Source organism: Dendropsophus ebraccatus, chromosome 3 (genome assembly GCF_027789765.1).
Source record: "Dendropsophus ebraccatus isolate aDenEbr1 chromosome 3, aDenEbr1.pat, whole genome shotgun sequence".
NCBI classification, from domain to species: Eukaryota; Metazoa; Chordata; class Amphibia; order Anura; family Hylidae; genus Dendropsophus; species Dendropsophus ebraccatus.
The window spans coordinates 176,714,232-176,738,868 of record NC_091456.1 but is presented as its reverse complement, the minus strand read 5'-3'; the positions used below and the strand labels follow the sequence as shown (position 1 = coordinate 176,738,868).

The 24,637-nt window shown below is 44.5% G+C and overlaps 2 protein-coding genes across 3 annotated transcripts; both read left to right on the top strand.

The window, feature by feature from the left end:
* The first annotated feature begins 724 nt into the window (after positions 1–724).
* Positions 725–6,765, top strand: LOC138787498 (acyl-coenzyme A amino acid N-acyltransferase 1-like). The gene is made up of 4 exons (XM_069964821.1): positions 725–800; positions 4,247–4,711; positions 5,766–5,968; positions 6,076–6,765. Exons 2-4 carry the CDS (start codon positions 4,249–4,251, stop codon positions 6,670–6,672), a joined length of 1,263 nt encoding a protein of 420 aa, XP_069820922.1. The 5' UTR covers positions 725–800; positions 4,247–4,248; the 3' UTR covers positions 6,673–6,765.
* A 528-nt stretch (positions 6,766–7,293) lies between these two features.
* Positions 7,294–23,738, top strand: SKA1 (spindle and kinetochore associated complex subunit 1). Of its 2 annotated transcripts, none has more exons than XM_069963190.1 (7): positions 7,294–8,833; positions 15,858–15,959; positions 16,155–16,279; positions 16,936–17,027; positions 19,460–19,594; positions 21,704–21,873; positions 23,155–23,738. In XM_069963190.1, the coding sequence occupies exons 2-7, from the start codon at positions 15,872–15,874 to the stop codon at positions 23,301–23,303; spliced, it is 759 nt and encodes a 252-aa protein (XP_069819291.1). In that variant the 5' UTR covers positions 7,294–8,833; positions 15,858–15,871; the 3' UTR covers positions 23,304–23,738. The 2 variants fall into 2 exon arrangements, with proteins under 2 accessions (XP_069819291.1, XP_069819292.1); XM_069963191.1 differs by lacking the exon at positions 7,294–8,833 and adding an exon at positions 8,854–9,119.
* The last annotated feature ends 899 nt before the right edge of the window (positions 23,739–24,637 follow it).

Sequence of the window (24,637 nt, the reverse complement as noted above, 5' to 3'; positions counted from 1 at the left end):
GTAAGCGAACGCCAATCTGCTAGATTGCGCTCATTTGCTGGACCTATTAGACGGCCCGATAATCGAGCAGTAAGGGCTGCATGGACATCGTTAGCGATGTAAATGCAGCCCTTGCCCAAACACCTGATACCTTACCTCTCCCTGCTCCCAGTCTTCTCTTCTGTGCTCCTGTGTCCTGGCATCTGCAGCGTCTGAGTGGCCTGTCAGCTGACTGGCCGTTCAGCCAATCACAGGACGGGACCGGGAAGCTGCGGAGCACAGGAAAGAAGAGCGGGAGTGGGGGGAAGTAGGGTATAAGGTGTTTGGGCAATCATTAGCCATTGGGTGCCCATTGCGATTACACATAGCGATACGCGGTCAGTGTCCAACAATTTAAAGTCCAATCCTAAACCATTGATCAGCTGATGATCAGTGTCTCTATTACACGGAGCGATGATCGGCCCGATTTGGGCGATTATCGCTCGGTGTAATAGGTCCCTAAAAAAGAGCAGATTACAAGTTATACCTGTAATAGCCGGTTCTCAAACAGCCTTCCAGAACTGATTGTTTTCAAGAACAGAAGTATTACTGTATTTTATCTAGATGCATTTAAAGGTGTGAACTCTAACCCCAAATAGAGGTTCTGGGACTCACTGTCCCTAGAAATCACCTGACTGATAAGTATGGCTTAAATATTAATCCAGTCCTGGCTTAGTCCTACAATATTTTGAAACATATTAACTGGATAAATCAGAGTAATAAGGCTATCATATCCTAGCACTTGGGTCTTTATGTATCAGGTATTTCCAGAAGGAAGACAGGTAAGTTTTAATTTATAAGTAGATATATAGTATCATCTAGGGCTGGGCGATCAACGGGCATTATATATATATACAGTATATATATATATATATAATTTTTTTTTAATTATTCTCGATATAAAACTGCATCAAAGGCTTTGCTGATGTTCAGACAGGCGATATCCACGGCACTACCTTCATCCAGTACTTTTGTGACATAACCACAGGACCTCTAGAGCTGCTATCACTGTTCTGCTGTTATATCATGTATTCATAGTCAGGAGCCAGAAACATCCACACAATCTGTGCTCACTATAGAAGATATATGGTAACTGAGCTCCAGGATGTGGGGGGCCTATATACAGTATATCCTCTCTATGATGATGACAGGCTGGTGTATACTGTATACTGTTATCCAGGGCTGGCTCCAGCTTTTTGTGGGCCCTCGGGCGACAGAGCCTCGGCGGGCCCCTTTGAGGAGCAAATCATGGAGAGACAGGCGAGGAAAGATTTGCAGCAGAAGAAACATGCGGCTGCTGCATATCTTTCTCCTCCTGTATCTCCTGATCTCTCCTGCATGCAGCTCCTGCTGTGTGTGTGTGTGTGTATGTGTATATATACAAGCGCACACACACAGAGCAGGAGCTGTATACAGGAGAACTAGCAGCACCAGCATGATATTATATATATATATATATATATATATATAAACATGGTGAGACCCCTAGTTCTCCTATATACAGGTCCTGCAGTGATATACAGTGTATATATATATATATATATATATATATATATATATATACACACACTGAACATCACTGCAGGACCTGAATATAGGAGAACTAGGGGTCTCACCATGTTTATATGATAGAGACAGAGAGACAGAGAGAGGTAGAAGATAGATAGATAGGAGATAGGAGATAGATAGATAGATAGGAGATAGATAGATAGGAGATAGATAGATAGATAGATAGAAGATAGATAGATAAGAGATAGATAGATAGGAGATAGATAGATAGATAGATAGGAGATAGATAGATAAGATAGATAGATACAGATATCTAGTTGTTTTGTGTATAGAGGTCCTGCTGTAACATATATATATCCTGCTATAATAGATATATATATATATTACAGCAGGACCTCTATACACAAAACAACTAGAAACCAGCACATACAGAACACTTAGGGCCACATGTATCATCCGGCGAATGGATGATTTTCGGCGGAAAGTGCCGATTTGCGTCTTTTTTTAAGCAAAAATGGCGGATTTGCGAATAAAATATTCGCAAATCGGCACTTTCCGCCGAGTACGCCAGGGGGCGGAAAAGGGGCGGAGAGTGGGCGCCATTTATCATCCGTTCCGCCAAAATGTACGCCGAAAACCTATTCCAGTCCTCAGCTGGCGTAGGTTTTCGGCGGTGCGCAACGGCGCACACGGGATTTATGTAGAGGCAGTCCGCCTCTACATAAATCTCCGTAGCGCCGGAGCTGCGGGGGCATTTTTACGTCCGGTGTAAAAAACGCCGGACTTAATAAATGCCTCCCTTAGTTTGCAGAGCCTACCGTGCTGCCCTCTATCAGGTCAGGTGTCCGATCACATGACCCTTGACATCATCAAAGGTCCTACACACTCAAAGGTCCTTTCCTACTCGGCTGTAGGGAAGATTTGTGAAGGAAGACAGGTGCCCGGGGGCCCCAGTATGTATCGGCGTGGCCCCTAACTGTCACATGCGGCCTCTAGGGGCCCAGTCCCCTTTGTTACTACACTTTTTTTTCTTTTTTACTAACAAAAAAATGTAGTAACAAACGGGAGTGGGCCCCTAGAGGAGCTGTGGGCCCCGGCATTTGCCCTAGTTAGCCGGGTGCTGACGCCGGCCCTGCACTGTTATGCTTTATATACTGTATACACCATCCTGTCGTCATCATCATATAGCAGATATACTGTATACTGCTATTTTATTTATACTGTATACTGCTATTTTATATATACAGTATATATAGGATAGAAGTATACCGTACATTCTCTATGTGATGCCAGGAAACAGGTATATAGGAAGATATTTATAGTTGAAACACCGTTTTTCCCTTTAAAGGGAACCTGTCACCCCCCCCGTGCTGGGGTGACAGGCTCCCGACCCCCGTTAGAGCCCCATATACTTACCTAATCCCGCCGGGTCCCGCTTCTGGAGGTGGTCGAGTGACGGAGATCTCAGCCGCTGCAGATGATGAGTCCAACACCCATAGAGAATGACAGGAGAGTCCAGCGCTCCGTCATTCTCTATGAGCGTTGGACTCATCTCTCAGCGCGCGCGCCGGGCTGCAGCGGCTGAGATCTTCATCACCCGACCACCTCCAGAAGCGGGACCCGGCGGGATTAGGTGAGTATATGGGGCTCTAACGGGGGTCGGGAGCCTGTCACCCCGACACGGGGGGGTGACAGGTTCCCTTTAAAGTGAATGTACCATCAGTAGCTTTGCTTCAAGTTTTTCACATGAATAGAACAGTGCTGGTTTCCACGCACGGCGCTGGTCTATTGCCGAGTACCGGCCTAGGCTGAAGCACTGGAGGAGGGCTGGCTTGCCCCCAGTGGGAGCAAACCCCTCGTCCCTCTATGATGCGGCTCTATTGATACCAACTAATCGGTAATAGAGCGGCACTTAACGCGGGAATCGGGCCGCAGTTAATAAAAATGGGACTGTTGCACCGGCTTCCCCACTCCAGTGTCATTCTATTCATGTGCAAGACTAAAAGTAAATGTACCTGATGGTACATCCACTTTAACTGAATAATTTCAAATGAAGAGCCCATGGAGACTCATCAAAGAGTCTCAAAACACAGCACTAGCTAGATATCCCTCCGGGAAGGACCCGGCCAAGGGGTGGCTCCTGTAAGGAAACCACCATAACCACCATATTAAGTCAATGTAATCACAAGGGAAAAACCAAGGCTAGGTATCCATCCAAAGACAGCTGTTTCAGGGTGTTGCCCCTCATCAGTGTGGAGCAGGATTCTGGCTAGGTGGGAGCAATGCCTAGTAGAGCCATAAGAGAAACAGATCGCTGATCTCAGGGAGACCAGCCAAACGATAACACTGCCGGCTGCTCCAGTTGTCTTTTGAGTGTATAGGTAACAATTAGAGATGAGCGAACCGGGTTCGGGTTTGAGTCGATCCGAACCCGAACGTTCGGCATTCGATTAGCAGTGGCTGCTGAACTTGGATAAAGCTCTAAGATTGTCTGGAAAACGTGGATACAGCCAATGACTATATTCATGTTTTCCACATAGCCTTAGGGCTTTATCCAAGTTCAGCAGCCACCGCTAATCAAATGCCGAAAGTTCGGGTTCGGATCGACTCGAGCATGCGCGAGGTTCGCTCATCTCTAGTAACAATCTTAATAAAAGGTATTTCTGATTGAAATCCAGTCTCACTTTATTTTCATTTGAACACTCTTCTGGCTATTTAGATATGATCAACCTAAAAGTTTCCCCAGAGATCTCTCTGGTAGATGAACCAGTGAAAATCCAAGTTTCCGGTCTTCAGCCATGTCAAAAAATTACCTTAAGAGCTTGGTTAAAAGATGAGAGAGGGAAGATTTTTCATTCCCAAGCCTTCTATGTCAGCGACATGGAGGGAAATGTTGATCTGGAGAATTCGCCTGCCACCGGTGGAGACTATGATGGCGTTTGTCCAATGGGACTCTTTTGGGCTTTAAAGCCATCAGTACCCTTCCTAAGACTCATAAAAAGAGATGTGATTGGAAGTCCTTTCCACATTCACCTGGAACTCTACAGTCACTTGGAATTTAATCCCTTTCCCAAGAATCCTCCTGCTACCACTGTATGTATCGAAAGATGGTACGCGTCTCCTGGGGTTCAGAGGCTGCCGATCAGACACGGCCGAATCCGAGGAGCTTTATTCATTCCTCCAGGTAAATGACACAGCTAATAAGATGATAATGGGTTTATATAGGATTCTATTAAACTACAGCAAAATGTCCAATGTCATGGTGTAGTCATCTCTTCACACAACCACATGCAGGTTTACACAGATTCTCTTATGTTATATATTTATTTTTATAAAATACTTTTTTTTTTCCAATTAATTATTAATAAAATGGCCCTATTGTGACGCTTATAACGGTTTTAGTTTTTCACCTACGGGGCTGTATGGGGTGTCAATTTTTGCGCCATGATCTCTAATTTTTATTAACACCATATTTGTGTAGCTCAAACATTTTGATCACTTTTCATAAATTTTTTTATATATACATTTTAACATTTTACATTTTAATAGATCGGACAATTACGCGTGCCACGGTATATATGTTCATTTATTTATAAAATGGGATAGGGGTTGATTTTAATTTTTATTGGGGGATGGGGCTTTGGGGTATTTTTTAAAAACATTTTACTTTTTTTTTTTTTTTTTTTTAACACATTTTAAGTCCACCTGGGGGACTTTTAGATGCAATCATTAGATTGCATAGGCATAGCATTGATCAGTGTAATAGGCGTTCTGCTAATTGAGCCTGCCTGTGGCAGACTCAATGAGCAGAGTGCTGATTGGACCACATGGAGACTTCCGGGGGTCCGTGAAAGCGATCGTGACCCCCGCAATCACACTCGGGGGTCCCGATCGGTAAGTGACATGAGCTGCTCCTGTTACTTACACTTACCAACGCTGCAGTCGCGCCGTTTAAGGGTTTAATGACACTCTGCTGCGTGATCGTGCAGCCTGTCATTAACGGTGAGGGCCAGGCTGCTCACTGCAGCCGTCCCCCTCCTTCTATGAAGCGCACTCCGGATCGGGCTTTATAGCACCTTAGAGACCCAGTACGTACAGTTACGTCCAAGGTCGTCTGCTGACAGGCAGCCAGGGCATAACTGTACGTCCAGGGTTGCCTAGGTGTTAAAAAGGCAAATGTGAGGCAAAAAACTATATCTGTTTTGATTATCACAATAATGTGTTCTCTTCTTCTATAGGTAAAGGCCCTTTCCCGGGTGTAATAGACCTATTTGGTGGTGTCGGAGGTCTTATAGAGTTCCGCAGCAGTCTCTTGGCCAGTCATGGATTTGCTTCTCTTGCTTTGGCATACTTTGGTTATGATGATCTCCCAAAAACTCTGGACCATGTTGATCTTAAATATTTCGAAGAAGCTGTTCACTTTCTTACTAACCATCCAAAGGTAAACGTTCCTTTATGCAGCCCATGAATGAACACTGGCCATATACATAGGACAGGTTAATCCACGTGTAATCTATACTCTTCACTTTTGAGTTTATTTTCTTTCAGGTGTCCGGAGCTGGAGTCGGAGTTATCGGGGTCAGTAAAGGGGCTGAGATTGCTCTGGCCATGGCATGTTTTGTGCCCCAAGTTATGGCTACTATCTGTATCAATGGGGCTATTTCGGTAACTGGCCAAAATCTGAGCTATGGTAACCTTAAAGTAAGAGGAATTCCTTATCAATCAGAAAAGGCCATTATAACCTACTCTGGGGCTTTTGAATGTGCCCGCATCTATGGAGATCCAACAGACCCAGAAAACCAGGAGTCTAGGCTTCCAATTGAAAAAGCTGGAAGTCCCATTATGTTTTTAGTGGGGGAAAATGACCAGATTTATGACAGTGTTTTATATGGTAAACTAGGTAAAGCCCGAGCAGAGAAGTATGGTAAGAAGGACGTGTACTTACGGTGTTACCCAGGAGCCGGACACCTTCTGGAACCTCCAGGTTCCCCTTTATGCCCTGTTTCACTAAATGTCCTATCTGGTATGCCTCTAATGTGGGGCGGGGAGCTGGTGGGGCATTGCAAAGCACAGGAAGTCAGCTGGAGGGAAACACTCAACTTTTTCCGCACCAACATACCATGTTCTCAACAGAATAAATTATAAACCCCTCTTCTTACACTGATAACATGGGGGTAATTCTGAATACCGAGTAAAATGTACAAGAAAAAATAAAAGCTGATATGTTGTTATAGACAACACGTTTCTCTTGACATTACTTTTCTTGAACGTGTCTCTTATGTAATCTCTGAAGAAAGATGCAGAAACCTGGGGCTCCCTGTTAAATAGTTGAAAACCTGTACATCATAAAAGTTGCAGAACACTATTAGGCTATGTTCACACAACATTTTTTTTGGAACCAGTTGATTTAAAAGAAAAACATTTTCGCCAGAGTACCCCTTAAGGGTGTGTTCACGCGTACAGGATCTGCAGCGGATCCGTAGCAGATCTGCTGCAGATCCTGTACGTGTGAACGGACCCTAAAAAATATTAATACCCACCACCTTTTTTAAAAAATATTTTGTACTAGGCTGGATTAACACTATGGGGGAGATTTATCAAACATGGTGTATAGTGAAACTGGCTCAGTTGCCTCTAGCAACCAATCAGATTCCACCTTTCATTTTCCAAAGAGTCTGTGAGGAATGAAAGGTGGAATCTGATTGGTTGCTAGGGGCAACTGAGCCAGTTTCGCTTTACACCATGTTTGATGAATCTCCCCCTATGTTTTTGCAAAAAATAGGTAGAAAAACGAATGCAATTGTGTGCAATCCGTTATGATTGACTTCCATTATAAAAACAAAAAAGAAGGATCAAAAGAGATGTGTTTTTTAGCGTACACAAAAACGTGGTCGACTACATTTGGTGTATGCTTAAAAAAATCATCTATTTTGATAATGGAAGCCAATGGAAAAAAAAAAACGGATCAAAACAGATTTCACACAATTGCATTCATTTTTGCAAAAAACGTGCGGGACACCCTTACTGGCTGAGCAGGCAATCACTGAGCCAGGTACATGACGTTGCAGCTGGGAGCCGGGTATGTGATGTACCCGGTTTTCAGCAGAAGCGGCCATCAACAGGACCCAAAAGTGGCGCAACAGAGGCACGAGGACAGGTAAGTTTACTCTGTATTAGTATTATCCCGCACCCCCTGCCTGACTTTTTTCATTTTTGTGGTTCTTTCTCTTCAACATGTCAGTTTCACATTAAGCACTGCAAACTTCACTCTAAAAATGGCGACTGGGCATATAAGACGACACATGACTTTCAAGAAGATTGTCAGGGGTTTGTCTTATACGTCGGAAAATGTTAACCCGGGCAGGGGTTAAGTGCAGTTAAAGGGAAAAAAAAAAAAAAAAATCACCTGTGACCTGTTCCCGGCAGCCACGTGTCTCCCATCCCGTTCCCGGGGACTTCCGGAGCCTCTGTCATTCTCCCAAAGCTCTCCCGACAGCCGAGCATCTCCAAACTTCTCTAAAGAGGTACTCAGCTGCCCGAGAGAGCTTTGGGGACCTCTAGCACAGGAGACGCGTGGCTTCCGGGAATGGGTCACATGTAAGTTAACGGCTAGTTTTTTATAGTGGTCGCAGCATATGGTGGGGATGCGGCCATTTGTGAGCTCCCCCACCGTATGTGGCGACCATATAAGACAACCCCGACTTTTGATAAGATTTTTCGGGGTTAAAAAGTTGTCTTATACGCTGGAAAATACAGTGTGTAGTGTATTTTTTCCCCTCCAATACAGTATATAGTAAATGAAGGGTGCCATTAAAACTTACATGTGGCACAAACATAGACCTCATACGCTCTGATGGTTCAAAGCTACAACGGTTATGGCTCTTAAAAGAAAAAAAAGCTAAAGCGTCATTGTCATAAACCTCTGCAGACATGAAGAGATATCAGTAGATGTGAGTAGGTAATATGGTGAATCTTGACATGTACTGAAGAAAATGTAAAGCCTAAGAGAAACTAAAAAAAAAAAAAAAAAGGCCACGCATTTTACGACATGCTGCAATATTGCTGCAGACGAAGACAACATGGACGCTATAATAAATTGATAAAGGCTAAATTCAGAGAACAGCTACCTCATGGTCTTCAACAATATGGCCGACGGCACTCAGTCCCGAGTAGTTACTGAAACATTTATAGGCGTGCTCTTTGAGCTCTAGTGTTTAAGCGCTGTTGATTGGATGATGGGTGTGACGTCACAGCGCACTGTGTGTTTGGCGGTTGTATTTGAACCGGCCCCGGGAGCGGCTGTCAGGTCAGTGACTGCTGGTTGTTTTGTGTGTGTGGGGAAGAGGGATACATAATCTACATGGCGTGCAGTATCGCAGCGGTTCTTTCTGGTTCGGCCGAAGCAAAGGCTGCTCTCCGACTGGGCTCCGTATCTGTGCTGTCTCCCCATCCCCCAGCCTACCTATGAGCCGCCACAACCGCCGTAATAACACGCAGTACTGGCACAGCTCCTGCCAGTACTGTCTCTGTTTTCTATTGGCCGGCAGCCCATGATGTCATAAGCATCCAGCCAATGGCAGACGAGCAGGAAGGTAATGGGGATAAGGTGCTAATTGTGTCAGATTTGAGGTGAAGAATCAAGCACGAGGCTGAAGTTGGTTTCTTATTCGGCAGTTTCTTATTCGGGGCTGAAGTTGGTTTCTTATTCAGAGGATTTTTCTTTTTCCTGTTTTAGCTATTATTCTTACAGAAAATGTATAATATTCATACCCTACCGTAAGTGAGGGGCCCTGAGAGGACTGGTGATAAAAATGGCAAAAAAGACCCCACGGTTGGCATAAAAATGGGCATGAAAGTAAAACCACAAAATTATTATTTAAGAATAAAATTGACTTTGGGCCACTGATCTCACACTGATAATACACAGATAGGGATGCCCCGCATCACATCCAACAGAGTCCAGCCTGGCCCAAAGTGGTTCTGGGTATAAAAACTGGCATCAAAGTGGGCACATAGCCATTTTTCATGATTTGAATAAGTAACAGGTGTTTTCAAAGGGTTAAATGAGTTTGGGCCACTGATCTCACACTACGTACACACAGATAGGCATGCCCCGCATCAGATCCAAGAGAGTCCAGCCTGGCCCAAAGTGGTTCTGGGTATAAAAACTGGCATCAAAGTGGGCACATAGCCATTTTTTTCCTAATTTGAATAAGTAACAGGTGTTTTCAAAGGGTTAAATGAGTTTGGGCCACTGATCTCACACTGATAATACACAGAGAGGGATGCCCCGCATCACATCCAAGAGAGTCCAGCCTGGCCCAAAGTGGTTCTGGGTATAAAAACTGGCATCAAAGTGGGCAGATTGGCATTTTTTTCCTAATTTGAATAAGTAACAGGTGTTTTCAAAGGGTTAAATGAGTTTGGGCCACTGATCTCACACTACGTACACACAGAGAGGGATCCCCCGCATCACATCCAACAGAGTCCAGCCTGGCCCAAAGTGGTTCTGGGTATAAAAACTGGCATCAAAGTGGGCACATAGGCATTTTTCATGATTTGAATAAGTAACAGCTGTTTTCAAAGGGTTAAATGAGTTTGGGCCACTGATCTCACACTACGTACACACAGATAGGCATGCCCTGCATTACATCCAAGAGAGTCCAGCCTGGCCCAAAGTGGTTCTGGGTATAAAAACTGGCATCAAAGTGGGCAGATGGGCATTTTTGTCCTATTTTGAATAAGTAACAGGTGTTTTCAAAGGGTTAAATGAGTTTGGGCCACTGATCTCACACTGATAATACACACAGAGGGATGCCCCGCATCACATCCAACAGAGTCCAGCCTGGCCCAAAGTGGTTCTGGCTATAAAAACTGGCATCAAAGTGGGCACATAGCCATTTTTCATAATTCGAATAAGTAACAGCTGTTTTCAAAGGGTTTAATGAGTTTGGGCCACTGATCTCACACTACATACACACAGATAGGCATGCCCCGCATCACATCCAAGAGAGTCCAGCCTGGCCCAAAGTGGTTCTGGGTATAAAAACTGGCATCAAAGTGGGCAGATGGGCATTTTTGTCCTATTTTGAATAAGTAACAGGTGTTTTCAAAGGGTTAAATGAGTTTGGGCCACTGATCTCACACTGATAATACACAGAGAGGGATGCCCCGCATCACACTGATAATACACAGAGAGCGATGCCCTGTGGGTCCTTACCAGACTTTGGAGCAAATGCCAAACTTTACTGAAACGGTAATGAGGATTAAGGTAAAACACACCTTTATCCATGGTGTTTTTGGTGCAATAGGGGGCTATCAGCAGTTTAGATTAATCTAACTGGCTGACAGTTCCCCTGTAATAATGGTCATTATTTGCCCTTATTTTTACTTTGTTTAAACATAGCCTAAAGGGGTATTCCTGGAAAAATTGAAAAAAAAAGAACCAAAATTAACCCTTAACTAAAGAACTTATATATTCCTTGTTGGCTTTACTCGGAGATTGCTGGTCCAGTCACATGATGCAACCTTTCTTACAGTGATGTCCCACTTCCTTTCATCTTCTTGGGTATGGTGACGTCAGCACTTGGGGGCAAAGCCATCTCTCGTACCCAGAATGGCCTTCCTACACGTGCGCAGTGCGATCATTAGTATTGCAGCATGCATCTGCTAATCCCACTGGGTACAGGGACATCAATGCTCCCGTAATCAGGTTCTGCTGGCTACAAGGGCGGTCTTACTGGCTACAAAGGGGTCCTATATGGCTATTAGGGGACCCTGACATTGCAGGCAACACATAGGACAAATATATTTCAATGGCCCTGTTCACACATCTGTACAAGTGTTCAGGTCCACGTCCCGCGCTACAAAAAAATAAAGGATAGATTATAGTGCGGACTTGCATTTGCGGCACGAATCATTGTCTTCTACATAGTGCTCCGTAAACTGCGTAGCACTGTTACTGCACATTCATAGTGCGGTCCACCATTACAGGTCCGTATTCACTGGCTGAACTATGGATGTGTGAATGAGGCCTAACATAGCCTAAAGCAGACCTGTCAGCAGAAAACATTGCTGCAGGTATTGTTATTATAGAAATGTATTCAGGGTTAGCCGAGAAATGTTTAATAAGAAGAGATGGGACAGCGAATTCTGGGATCCTGTTATGCTGACAAATGCCTCCTGAGTACTTTAGCCCTGTTTGCTTAAAGGGGTAGTGCGGCGCTAAACATTTATTCACAAAATACCCAGAACCACTTTGGGCCAGGCTGGACTCTCTTGGATGTGATGCGGGGCATGCCTCTCTGTGTATTATCAGTGTGAGATCAGTGGCCCAAACTCATTTAACCCTTTGAAAACAGCTGTTACTTATTCAAATCATGAAAAATGGCTATGTGCCCACTTTGATGCCAGTTTTTATACCTACAACCACTTTGGGCCAGGCTGGACTCTCTTGGTTGTGATGCGGGGGATCCCTCTCTGTGTATTATCAGTGTGAGATCAGTGGCCCGAACTCATTTAACCCTTTGAAAACACCTGTTACTTATTCAAAATAGGACAAAAATGCCCATCTGCCCACTTTGATGCCAGTTTTTATACCCAGAACCACTTTGGGCCAGGCTGGACTCTCTTGGATGTGATGCGGGGCATGCCTATCTGTGTGTATGTAGTGTGAGATCAGTGGCCCAAACTCATTTAACCCTTTGAAAACACCTGTTACTTATTCAAATTAGGAAAAAATGACAACCTGCCCACTTTGATGCCAGTTTTTATACCCAGAACCACTTTGGGCCAGGCTGGACTCTCTTGGATGTTATGCGGGGCATGCCTATCTGTGTATTATCAGTGTGAGATCAGTGGCCCAAACTCATTTAACCCTTTGAAAACACCTGTTACTTATTCAAATTAGGAAAAAATGCCAATCTGCCCACTTTGATGCCAGTTTTTATACCCAGAACCACTTTGGGCCAGGCTGGACTCTCTTGGATGTGATGCGGGGCATGCCTATCTGTGTGTATGTAGTGTGAGATCAGTGGCCCAAACTCATTTAACCCTTTGAAAACACCTGTTACTTATTCAAATTAGGAAAAAATGACAACCTGCCCACTTTGATGCCAGTTTTTATACCCAGAACCACTTTGGGCCAGGCTGGACTCTCTTGGATGTTATGCGGGGCATGCCTATCTGTGTATTATCAGTGTGAGATCAGTGGCCCAAACTCATTTAACCCTTTGAAAACACCTGTTACTTATTCAAATTAGGAAAAAATGCCAATCTGCCCACTTTGATGCCAGTTTTTATACCCAGAACCACTTTGGGCCAGGCTGGACTCTGTTGGATGTGATGCGGGGCATCCCTCTCTGTGTATTATCAGTGTGAGATCAGTGGCCCAAAGTCAATTTTATTCTTAAATAATAATTTTGTGGTTTTACTTTCATGCCCATTTTTATGCCAACCGTGGGGTCTTTTTTGCCATTTTTATCACCAGTCCTCTCAGGGCCCCTCACTTACGGTAGGGTATGAATATTATACATTTTCTGTAAGAATAATAGCTAAAACAGGAAAAAGAAAAATCCTCTGAATAAGAAACTGCCGAATAAGAAACCAACTTCAGCCTCGTGAATCAAGCAGCATGTACCACAATTCTTCCAGTTGGAATGGCGGACGGTATGATAGAATTATTAGGCACCTGTGTTCTGCCTCACCCTTGCATGTTTTAAAAATGCAGTAAAATACCACACGGTGTGCTGAAAACTCATCAGACCCCATCAACATCAATGGGTGCCACATCCCGCTACTTTTCTTTGCAGTGTCCAGCCTTCCATTGAAGTCAATAAGACTTATGCTATGTTTACACGGAGCGATAATTCACCCAATCGATCGTTTAACGATTTTGAAGCAACAATTTGGTTTTTATAATGATCAGCGTTTAGACGAATAAATCGTTAGAAAAATTGTTTGAAAATTTGTAAGAAAAATCGTTATAGCGATCGTTTTTAAGATCACTTAAGGGTGGTATTACACGGGCCGATGGGGGCCTGATAATACCTGTAAACCAGCAGCGATCTGCTAGATCGCCGCTCGTTTACTGGACCTATTACACGGCCCGATAATCGTTAAACAAGGGCTGCAGGGACATCGTTACCGATGTCCTTGCAGCCCTTGCTTAACTGTATACATTACCTATCCACTCCCCAGGGCCGCTGCTGCGGTCTTCTTCTCCCCGAATCCTGCACGCTCTGGCTTCAGAGTGGCCTGTCAGCTCACAGGCCGCTCAGCCAATCACAGGCCGGGACCGCCGCGGCCTGTCAACTGACAGGCCACTCTGAAGCCAGAGCGCGCAGGATCCGGGGAGAAGAAGACAGCAGCAGCCCTTGAACGTGGATAGGTAATGTTTATCGTCAGTCGCCGGCCACGCACCGCCATTACACGTAGCGGTGCGCGGTCGGCGCCCGATGAAAATAGGTCCAAACCTACATCAACGATCAGCCGATGATCGTTGTCATCGGCTAATCGTAGTATTAATTACATGGAGCAATAATCGTCCGAATCTGGCCGATTATCGTTCCGTGTAATGGTACCCTAAGCCCATCTTTTACATGAATCTTGAAAGACTGTTTGAATCTTTGAAAGACTGTTTACACAAAGCGATCTGCGAATTTTTAGCGAACGACTATTTAAGAACATGTTGAAAGATCAAAATAAACGACTTCTCGCTCGTCATTTCGTCATTTGCTGTGTTTACACGGTACGATTATCACTCAAATGCGATCGTTTATGCGAAAATTATAACTATAATCGTTCCGTATAAAACGCAGCATTAGGTTTCCAAAGGTTTTGTGTAATAAAGACCACGATCAGCCGATAACTATGTCCCTGCAGCCCTTGTTATAGTGTGTGCAGAGCTTGGTCCTGGTACTGTATATGTGTGCAGAGCTTGGTCCTTGTACTGTATATGTGTGCAGAGCTTGGTCCTTGTACTGTATATGTGTGCAGAGCTTGGTCCTTGTACTGTATATGTGCGCAGAGCTTGGTCCTGGTACTGTATATGTGCGCAGAGCTTGGTCCTGGTACTGTATATGTGTGCAGAGCTTGGTCCTGGTACTGTATATGTGTGCAGAGCTTGGTCCTGGTACTGTATATGTGTGCAGAGCTTGGTCCTGGTACTGTATATGTGTGCAGAGCTTGGTCCTGGTACTGTATATGTGTGCAGAGCTTGGTCCTGGTACTGTATATGTGTGCAGAGCTTGGTCCTGGTACTGTATATGTGTGCAGAGCTTGGTCCTGGTACTGTATATGTGTGCAGAGCTTGGTCCTGGTACTGTATATGTGTGCAGAGCTTGGTCCTGGTACTGTATATGTGTGCAGAGCTTGGTCCTGGTACTGTATATGTGTGCAGAGCTTGGTCCTGGTACTGTATATGTGTGCAGAGCTTGGTCCTGGTACTGTATATGTGTGCAGAGCTTGGTCCTGGTACTGTATATGTGTGCAGAGCTTGGTCCTGGTACTGTATATGTGTGCAGAGCTTGGTCCTGGTACTGTATATGTGTGCAGAGCTTGGTCCTGGTACTGTATATGTGTGCAGAGCTTGGTCCTGGTACTGTATATGTGTGCAGAGCTTGGTCCTGGTACTGTATATGTGTGCAGAGCTTGGTCCTGGTACTGTATATGTGTGCAGAGCTTGGTCCTGGTACTGTATATGTGTGCAGAGCTTGGTCCTGGTACTGTATATGTGTGCAGAGCTTGGTCCTGGTACTGTATATGTGTGCAGAGCTTGGTCCTGGTACTGTATATGTGTGCAGAGCTTGGTCCTGGTACTGTATATGTGTGCAGAGCTTGGTCCTGGTACTGTATATGTGTGCAGAGCTTGGTCCTGGTACTGTATATGTGTGCAGAGCTTGGTCCTGGTACTGTATATGTGTGCAGAGCTTGGTCCTGGTACTGTAAATGTGTGCAGAGCTTGGTCCTGGTACTGTAAATGTGTGCAGAGCTTGGTCCTGGTACTGTAAATGTGTGCAGAGCTTGGTCCTGGTACTGTAAATGTGTGCAGAGCTTGGTCCTGGTACTGTAAATGTGTGCAGAGCTTGGTCCTGGTACTGTAAATGTGTGCAGAGCTTGGTCCTGGTACTGTAAATGTGCGCAGAGCTTGGTCCTGGTACTGTATCTTTGTCCTTAACTTGGTCCTGGTACCTTTGTCTCCATGAATACATGCTCAGTCACCTTAATTCACTATTCCAAGTCTAAACCTGGACCTGTTGTGACAGCCACATTCTGGTCCTCCTTGAACCTGTTCACACCTTAACCCTCCCTTACTGTCATATTTTCTGCAGTGTTTAGGTAAGAGATGGACTCCCTGGAACTGGATGATTTGTGTTCTCACGTCAATTCCAAGATTTCTATCATCAAAAAGACTTTGCAGCTCCGGCACATTGGTAAGTATTCCCTGATGGGTGTTATGGGGTGGGGATGGGGGCTTATTGGGGAGTTCCCAGTAGAGAAGTCACAGCCGGACATAGGAAGCATAATATTACATGGTGGCAGAGTAGCTCTCGATTCTGAATCGTAGAGGATGAAGGGCATAGAAGATGCTGATTATAAAGCTTGTCCATGTCTCCGCCTATACACAGGTCAGGAGCCCTCCTTGAGGAACGTGCTCAGTAAGGTGGCGTATGAGCTGCATCTGCTGTGTGGACTCCTGAACAGAGCCGAGACCGAGGTTCAGAGGCAGGAAACCATCGCAAAGTCCTTGAAGGTAAAATGAAGAGAGATGCAGCTCCTGTAGCCGGTGCAGGAACGTTCTGCATGTGTCTCTATGGTAGAATAAGTGCTGAATCCGGAGCTGAGTGACATGTTATTTTATAATATATTCTATTCTATATTCCATTTTATAATACGGTAATGGAGGGAGGAGGTTAAATTTGAAAAATACAATATAAGACGTGCATTCAGAGGTCAGGTGATTCATTGTTATCCTTTCAAATCAACTTTAAAGTTATATAGATTTGTAAATTCTATTTAAAAAAATATCCAGTCTTCCAGTACTTATCAGCTGCTGCATGCCCTGCATGAAGTGGTGTATTCTTTCCAGTCTGACACAGTGCTCTCTGCTGCCACCTCTGTCCATGTCAGGAACTGTCCAGAGAAGTAGCAAATCCCCAGAGAAAACCTTTCCTGCTCTGGACAGTTCCTGACATGGACAGAGGTGGCAGCAGAGAGCACTGTGTCAGACTGGAAATAATACACCACTTCATGCAGGGCATGCAGCAGCTGATAAGTACTGGAAGACGTGAAAATTTCAAATGGTGCATGCCTTTACTGGTTGTGTTTGAGCATTGTATCATAACTAGGTGATAACTAGGTGATGTCTCTCCTGGCCAGATACACAATATAATATTCTTTGTTTTTCAGGAGCTGCAGATGACTCTGGAGAGGGATGCCAAGGAAGTGTCCCACATCAGCGACAATATTCCTCCTCATCTCCCCAAGAAATGTCCTAACAGGTATGTTCCTAAGGGAAATGCAGAGATATATAGAGATAAGTGAAGTCCTTGGTCTGTGAGGGCTGTTCTCTTACATGAAATCCAATGTATCATACTAGGTAAAAGACCATTTGGATCACACGTAGTAAAGAGAGCTGACTGCTTTTTCCCTTGCTCCTCGCTGCTAAATACAAGCTCCCTAAAGAGTCTTTGAGCCTGTCTTTAGGTTCCTTAAACACCTTATACTTTTGTCGGCCATGCTCGCTACTCGCAGTGGGTTCATCTGCCAGCAAATAGTGATAGGGGTTAGGCATGATGGAGAATCACTGCCCAGACCCCTTTGCTTTGGGAGAAATAAGCTGCAGTCAGAGCTCTCTGGCTGCGGCTTACCTCTCCCCATAGAGAACACTGCAACGCTTTGCCTTGTATGGGGAGGACGGAATAGATAACTGACGGCTGAGTGATTGTTTGTCTGTCCGTTATTGAACATGTATGGGGAGAGCAAGCATGCAAGGAGATGATGTGGACAATCAGCGCTTGTCTAAACACTCTGCTTGTTCTAGCAATAGGTGTCAGCACCCGGACCCCCACTGTTTAAAGTTGTAGTAAGTAGGTAATTTCTTAAGACTGACATCACAGCGATGGTGTGTAGCCCATAACACGTGGCCTCTGGGTGGTGATATAAACTCCGCTCTGCTGGCTGGGATTGGAATTACTCTAGTATTGGCCGTTTAAAGGGAATTTCTGGGACTTTTTAATGACCGCTTATACTGTAAGACATCAACACTCAGAACTTTTATGTTTGACAAAACCACAACACATTAGATGGGACCAGAAACAGGCAGCTCTGTACATTATATATTGGCCATGCTGGGTTACTGCAAGCATTGATATGAATAGGGGCTGAGCTGCCGTAACCCAGCATATAGCCGTTTATGCAGCTGAGAGGTCACATATTGGACCCCTACCAATCAGATATTGCTGACTATAGGCAATCAACATTCTGATTTCTTTACACAGGTGTAATGGGTAAATTCAGCAGTTTCCATACCATATTTTATATCATACGTCATGCTGCTTGTTCAAGTAAAAAGTGATCTTTTATCAACTGCAGATTCTGCTAAGTGGGCAGGGCTTCATGACAACAGCGTCACTTAGCCCCGCCCACATCACCACCGTTGGTGCAGCCCTCCATGACATCATAGGCCCCGCCCCTCGTCAACCATTGTAACAGGCTGTCCTAAAGGTCTAGGCCCCACCCCCTCTAGGTCTGCTCACACCAATGGGGGGTGGGGCCTATGTGGCGATGACGTCAACTGTGCACGGAGCAAAGTGGCACTATTGCCGTGAAGCCCCACCCACTTAGCGCAATCTGTAGTTGATAGAAGATCACTTTTTACTTGAACAATGAAAACTGCTTACCTTATACACCTGTGTAGAGAAGTCAGAATGCAAAAAAGGGGGTGACAGTGTCACTTTAAAGGGCAACTTCAGCAAATTTTTCTTCCAGATCAACTGATGTCAGAGATTTGTAATTTACTTCTATTAAAAAATCTCTGTACTTATCAAGTGCTGTATGTCCTATATGTTTTTGTCTGACATACAGCAGCTGACAAGTACATTACAAATCTCTGGCATTTTCTGATACTAGTTGTTTAGAAAGAAAGAAATGTTTGGTGGAGTTGCCCTTTATATGAGGGCAGTATAAACTAGTGACAGAATTGCTGAACAGATCGGTGTATTACTTCCATCATTCTGTTCAGACGTTCTCCTAATATGCAGGAGAATAGGATTATTGCCACACTCCTTCCCCCGCCCTCCAGCTGCTGATTGACAGGTTGCTGCCTATATACAGCATGGATAGATAATTACCAATCAGCAGCTGGTGGGCGGAGTTTTCTGGTTCTCATGAATATCTAGGACTACTGGGCTCATGCACATAATGGAGAGGACTACTTATTGTCCATGTTATTCAGGAGGAGATCTCTGGTTAAGCTGCACAGAACAGTGTAAGTGATACATCATTCTGTTCAGCTTCTCTGTCAGTACTTTACGCTACCCTGAGATAGGACACCATAATCCTGCTGACAGTCTCTTTAAGGGGTTAAAGCCTCATATTGGGGACATTAGATCAGTGCGGTCTGTACTCGTATAAACAGCAGTAGGGTTATATTTCTTGTATAGCACATTAGATATCCTAATGAATGGTCATCCATGTCCTCTGCTGTTCACACTGACCTTGCAGCCACCCCCCCCCCCCCAAGCCGCACTTGATCCTGATCCCGCCCATCTCTCTGTGTTAAACATGGGGTTTTGCATTATGTAGATTTAAAGCTTGGTGTTCATATGTGTGCGGCAGAATGAGTAATGTCCTGTTCGCAGCTGTCCCTCCTCCCCGGTGATTACACGCTTCATCCTCTGAATATTAATGCTTTGTGTCATTCGTTTCCTAGTAATACAGTCCCAGGTGAGGAGCCTCCGGTAGAAGTTAAGGTCATCGCTCCAGAGCCGGCTAAGAAGCCTGTCAAAGAGAAACACATCAAAGAAATGGAGCTGATCACCGTGCAAGAATTTGCCAACGTGCCAGCGTAAGTGATCGCTAAGTAGGATTGGGAAATAGCCGGTTGTCATACCACATTAGTTTTATTTTTTTTTTTGTTGTTTCTAGTTGTTGAATATAATAATTTTCAGTAATGTAAAACTTGGGCAGTAGCCAACCCAAGCGAGCAGTGCTGCAGTGGAAAGCAAGGGGAGGGACTGAGCCAGGCAAAGAGATAAAGCAGAGCAACTAACATAACTATTAAAGGGGTATTCCACTCAAACATATCTTGATATGTAACATGGGAGAAGGCAATCAAGGCACTCACCAGTATATGACTTCTTGAAGTGACTTTATTCATCTTGACATCACGGGGGGGGGGGGGGGGAGTTGATGGTGGAGGAGCAGGAGTAACTTTGGCGGACGAACGTTTTGTATCTACAGCATTTATATCTTTTGATATGTTGCTGCCCATGGTGAGACTAAGAATTCCTTCCATACTTATTAACTATTCAGTCTCCCTTTTCCAGTTTTCAGCTGCTGCTTTCTGCTGAAAATACAAAATCTGTGTGAGCTTTTCTCTCTGTCTCCCCCTCCCTCCCTTCCAAGACAGCTGAAGTAAATAAGTCCCTATCTGCAACTTTGTAGCTACTTTTTGATGCTGGGAGGGATAATCACAGTAAATTCATCAGTAGCTTAACTTCAGATTATTCCTCCCGGCATCACAAAGCAGCTACAAAGTTGCAGATAGGGACTTGTTTACATCAGCCGTCTCAGAAGGAAGAGGGGGAGACAGAGACACATATTTTTGTGTCTTCAGCAGAAAGCAGCAGCTCAGAACTGTGGAAAGGAGACTGAATAGATAGTAACAAGTATGGAAGGAATTGTTAGTCTCACCATGGGCAGCAGCATATCAAGTTATGTTTGAGCAGAATACCCTTTTAATGGGATTCGATGTGCACTTATATATACATTGTGATCAGCCACGTCGATTCATTTCCACAATATCAATAGAAATCCTATTGGCATCTAAAGATTGTAGAGTTTTCCATTGATTTGGTAATTAATATTTCAAGTAAACTAGGGCTATTGATCATAGTTGCATTGTTTTATAACAATGGGGTCTGAGTCTTAAGGGTCCATTTACACAGAAAGATTATCTGCCAAAGATTTGAAGTCAAAGCCAGAAATGGATTTGAAAAGAGGTGAAATCTCAGGCTTGCTTTTATGACCTGATCTCTGTTTATAGTCTGTTTCTGGCTTTGGCTTCAAGTCTTTGGCAGATAATCTGTCAGATAATCTTTCGGTGTAAATGGACCCTTACATCAGAACGGGGTGGTCTTTGTGCATGTGAATTATTTCCACCCTTTTGGGAGCTGCTAAAGATAGCAGGGTACAGAGATTGGGTATTTTTGGTGACTTCCCTAGAGAATGAATAGAGCAGCGGTATACAACGGCAGCTGCCACCTCGTTCTCAGGACATGCTTGGGTCCTTGTTCTCAAGATTGCAGGGATCCTGGTAGTTAGACAACCGCTTTAGTGCAGTAGATCCACAGTAGATTCCATACAATTTTTAGGTCCATCAGAATAACAAGAGTTCCCTGACCTCTCTCCATGGCAGAGCTAACTGGCGGCACATTGGGACTCCAAAAGCCTCCTCGCCTACTTAGAGGACCCCTGTTCCAATATATTTGAGTCCCAAAGGTTGATATTGTATACATTTCGACACTTGGAAAACCCATTTTACATTGTATTCACATTTAAACAGGGAAGTGTAGGCCTGCATCCCTCCAGCTGTTGCAAAACTACAATTGCCATTATGCCTTGACAGTGTGATGGCTGTCCAGACGTGATGGAGGGATGCAGGTAATAAAACACAGGTTCACAGGTGTTATATAGCAATTTGTGGCTAAGTTGCAATACCACACACAACCTGTGGGCAAGAATAGCGCTGTTTTGGGGAGAAAGCCACCATTGGTTTTGTAATCCTGGGCAACCTCATTCATTCAGGATTAAGAACAGGTAACCACAACTACCTCATAGGGGTAAATGAAGGTCATATATATCCTGCTACATGTAGGATCCTTTCACTGCTTTAGCTGGTTGCTGTGCTTCCCGCACCTGAGTTGAAGAAGATTCCCTAATGTTCCTTACACAGGTATATGAAGAACCGTCTGACCTATGAGCAGATCAACCACCTCATCGAAGATTTCAACAAGGCCGTGGTGGGGAAGTACAAGATTATGCATCAGCCTCTCAAAAGTCTGAACAACGTAGCCAGGAAGCAGCTGGGACGCTTCAAGGAGGAGGAGACCGCGGACACTAAAGGTACTTTCTACCTGCTGGATGACTTCTGTTGTCCCTGATATCGGCCATCACAAGAGAGTCAGGACAATCCCAAAGACGTAGGTTTGGTCAACACGTATCCAATGGGCATTAAAGAGGATGGTTGAAAGGACTTTCCTTTTGAGCTGAGCCATTAATCAAATTAATTTGATTAATTCACCCCTAATTTAAAAATAAATTTGTTGGTATTCTTTGATAAATTTGATGGAGCAGCAGAGCTCAGGGCCCGGGCGGTGCGGTTACCGGCGCCTTACAGCTAGAACATGGAGTTCGTCCAGAGCTGCGGCTCCTGCCCCGGGAAGTAGAGCTACCTCTGCTGGATCCAGCGCCTGCACACAGAAGGTCCTCCAACAGCAGCTGCAGCCAGGCCCTTGGGGGGGTCTCAATCACAGGGAGATCAATGGGAGGAGCAGGAGAGGGACCCAGACTGGCATCACCCCACCCTGTTACTACTACTCTTGCTACTCCCGCTATTACTACTACTACTCCAACTGCTGCTGCTACTTATATTCCCACTTCTGTTACTACTACTACTCCCACTAATGCTGCTACACCCCTCATCCACTACTACATCGCTCATCTACAATAGTTTTACTGCTGCTACAACTCCCACTGCTGCTTCTGCTACTATTACTCACACTACTGTTACTACTACTACTCCTCCTCCCACTACTCCCACTATTATTCCCACTATTGTTACTACTGCTGCCACTCCCCTCATCTACTACTGCACCGCTCACCTACAAAACTTCTACTGCTACTACTACACCCCTCTACTATACCTTTGCTAATACTACTATTACTACTACACCCCTCATCATTAGCAAAAAAATAAAATTGAGATTCAAATCAAGGATCGTCCCTAAGGTTTTTAAAAAAGAAAGATTTTATTTTTTCGCCGTATGGCCCAGCCCTACATTTCTCATATGTCAGGGAATTTTTTATGGTGTCGGTGCGTCTATAGAGAGAGACGTCTGAATATAAGGGGATATTTAGCATTACTAGTGAATGAAGTTCTGTGATTACAGCAGCCTCAGCACTGATTTAAGGACACTGTCTTTGTGCTTTGAAACCGAAGGTGACCATAGGAGGGGGAGGAATGACAAGGATATTAGAGTTTGAAGACTTGCAGCCCACTCACTGATTGCTGTATCTACAACATGGCAGACAGTGATAATGAACTAGGAAGAGGGAGAAGTCGGTCGCAGAAAGTTCATGGCTCCACTAAGGTCTCCTGACAACTTTTTTTTCTTTTCCCCTCAGGCCTGTTTTTTATTGTCGACCAAGATATCAAAGATTTTACGCAAGTCAAGGTGGATAAGAGATTCCACGGAATGTTGAGCATCCTGCGGCATTGTCACCGGATCCGGGAGCAGCGCGGGAAAGGAATCGTGCGCTATGTTGTTTGCTGATGATTCACATACTCTGTGTATTCCCTCACCCTGCTGTCCCATGACACTACCAGTAACATGCACTAGATGGCGATGAAGGACTCGTCCTTATTAATCGTCCACAGCAGTGATTCCCCAACCTGTAGCTCTCCAGCTGTTTCAGAACTAAAACTCCCAGCATGCCCAGACAGCCTGTGGCTGTCAGCGCATGCTGGGAGTTGTAGTTCTGCAACAACTGAAGAGCCTCATGCTGTTTAACTACATTTGTTTTCTCCTTTAAAGGGACATAGCCACATGAGGACAAGCGCACTCACCCTGCTGCCCATGGTGCACTAGAAAACGTGGCTATGCGATCGTGAGCAGGGCAAGGGCTGTAATATAATAGATGGATAAATAGGATAAGTTACATTAAAGAAGCACATTTAAACTTTAATAAATTTAAGTTCCATTGATACAGTGCAGTACATTGATAGTGCCATTATGATGATTGGTGTGTGCCGTAACAAACAAAAAAATTTGCTAAATTAAAAAAAATTCTAATCGAATTTAGGGTAGCTTCACACACCGTATCGCAGAGGATTTTCTGCTGCGGACCCGCAGCAGATCCACCACTAAATAAGTGAACACAGCATCAAATCTGCTTCAGATTGTGTATGTGTGTGTGTGTGTGCACCCTAACAGTATATGTAGAAAAAAAAAGTATAATAGTTATGTCAAACAAAAAATGACTATTGGAATGTAAGGAAAAGTATAAGAACTATGCTCCTCAAGGCTAAGTTTGCTTAGTACCTAAGCAGTTAAAGTGGTTGTCCAGGGTTAGAAAAACAATAGCAATAGCACCTCTCCTGTCCTCAGATTGGGTGGGGGGTTTTGCAGCTAAGAGCTATTGAAGAGAATGGAGATGAATTGTAATACCACACACAACCTGAGGACAGGGGTGTCGCTGTTTTTGCTAGAAAGTAGCTGTGATTTTTATAATCCTGGATTACCCCTTTAAGTATTGTAGAGTTTTTCTGAGCCCCAGATTCTATTAAAGGCGATAGACCTTCCCACTGAGGTGATGGGTAGCCTCATAGCCGAACACCAGCCTGCTCACTAATTCATCATCTTCCAATAGGCCTTGTAAATCAATGCAAAAATCATGGCTAGAGGTGAGCGTGCCTGAGTCTGATTTTTCTGTATTTGATTACAGGCGGCTGAAGAAGTTTGATGCAGCTTTAGAGAGTCCTGGAATACGTGGATACAACAATAGGCCATATCCATGTTTTCCCAGACTCCCTGGGGCTGCTTCCAACTTCCAACAACTTCAGGCACCGGTTATCAAATGCAGAACAGCGTGAGCTGCAAAAATGCTA

Coding starts and splice junctions, on each gene's coding strand:
- LOC138787498 (XM_069964821.1), top strand. CDS start 4,249: ATGATCAACCTAAAAGTTTCCCCAGAGATCTCTCTGGTAGATGAACCA. Junction 4,712..5,765: donor AGCTTTATTCATTCCTCCAG/GTAAATGACACA, acceptor CTTCTTCTATAG/GTAAAGGCCCTTTCCCGGGT. Junction 5,969..6,075: donor TTCTTACTAACCATCCAAAG/GTAAACGTTCCT, acceptor ATTTTCTTTCAG/GTGTCCGGAGCTGGAGTCGG.
- SKA1 (XM_069963190.1), top strand. CDS start 15,872: ATGGACTCCCTGGAACTGGATGATTTGTGTTCTCACGTCAATTCCAAG. Junction 15,960..16,154: donor TTTGCAGCTCCGGCACATTG/GTAAGTATTCCC, acceptor GCCTATACACAG/GTCAGGAGCCCTCCTTGAGG. Junction 16,280..16,935: donor CCATCGCAAAGTCCTTGAAG/GTAAAATGAAGA, acceptor TTTGTTTTTCAG/GAGCTGCAGATGACTCTGGA.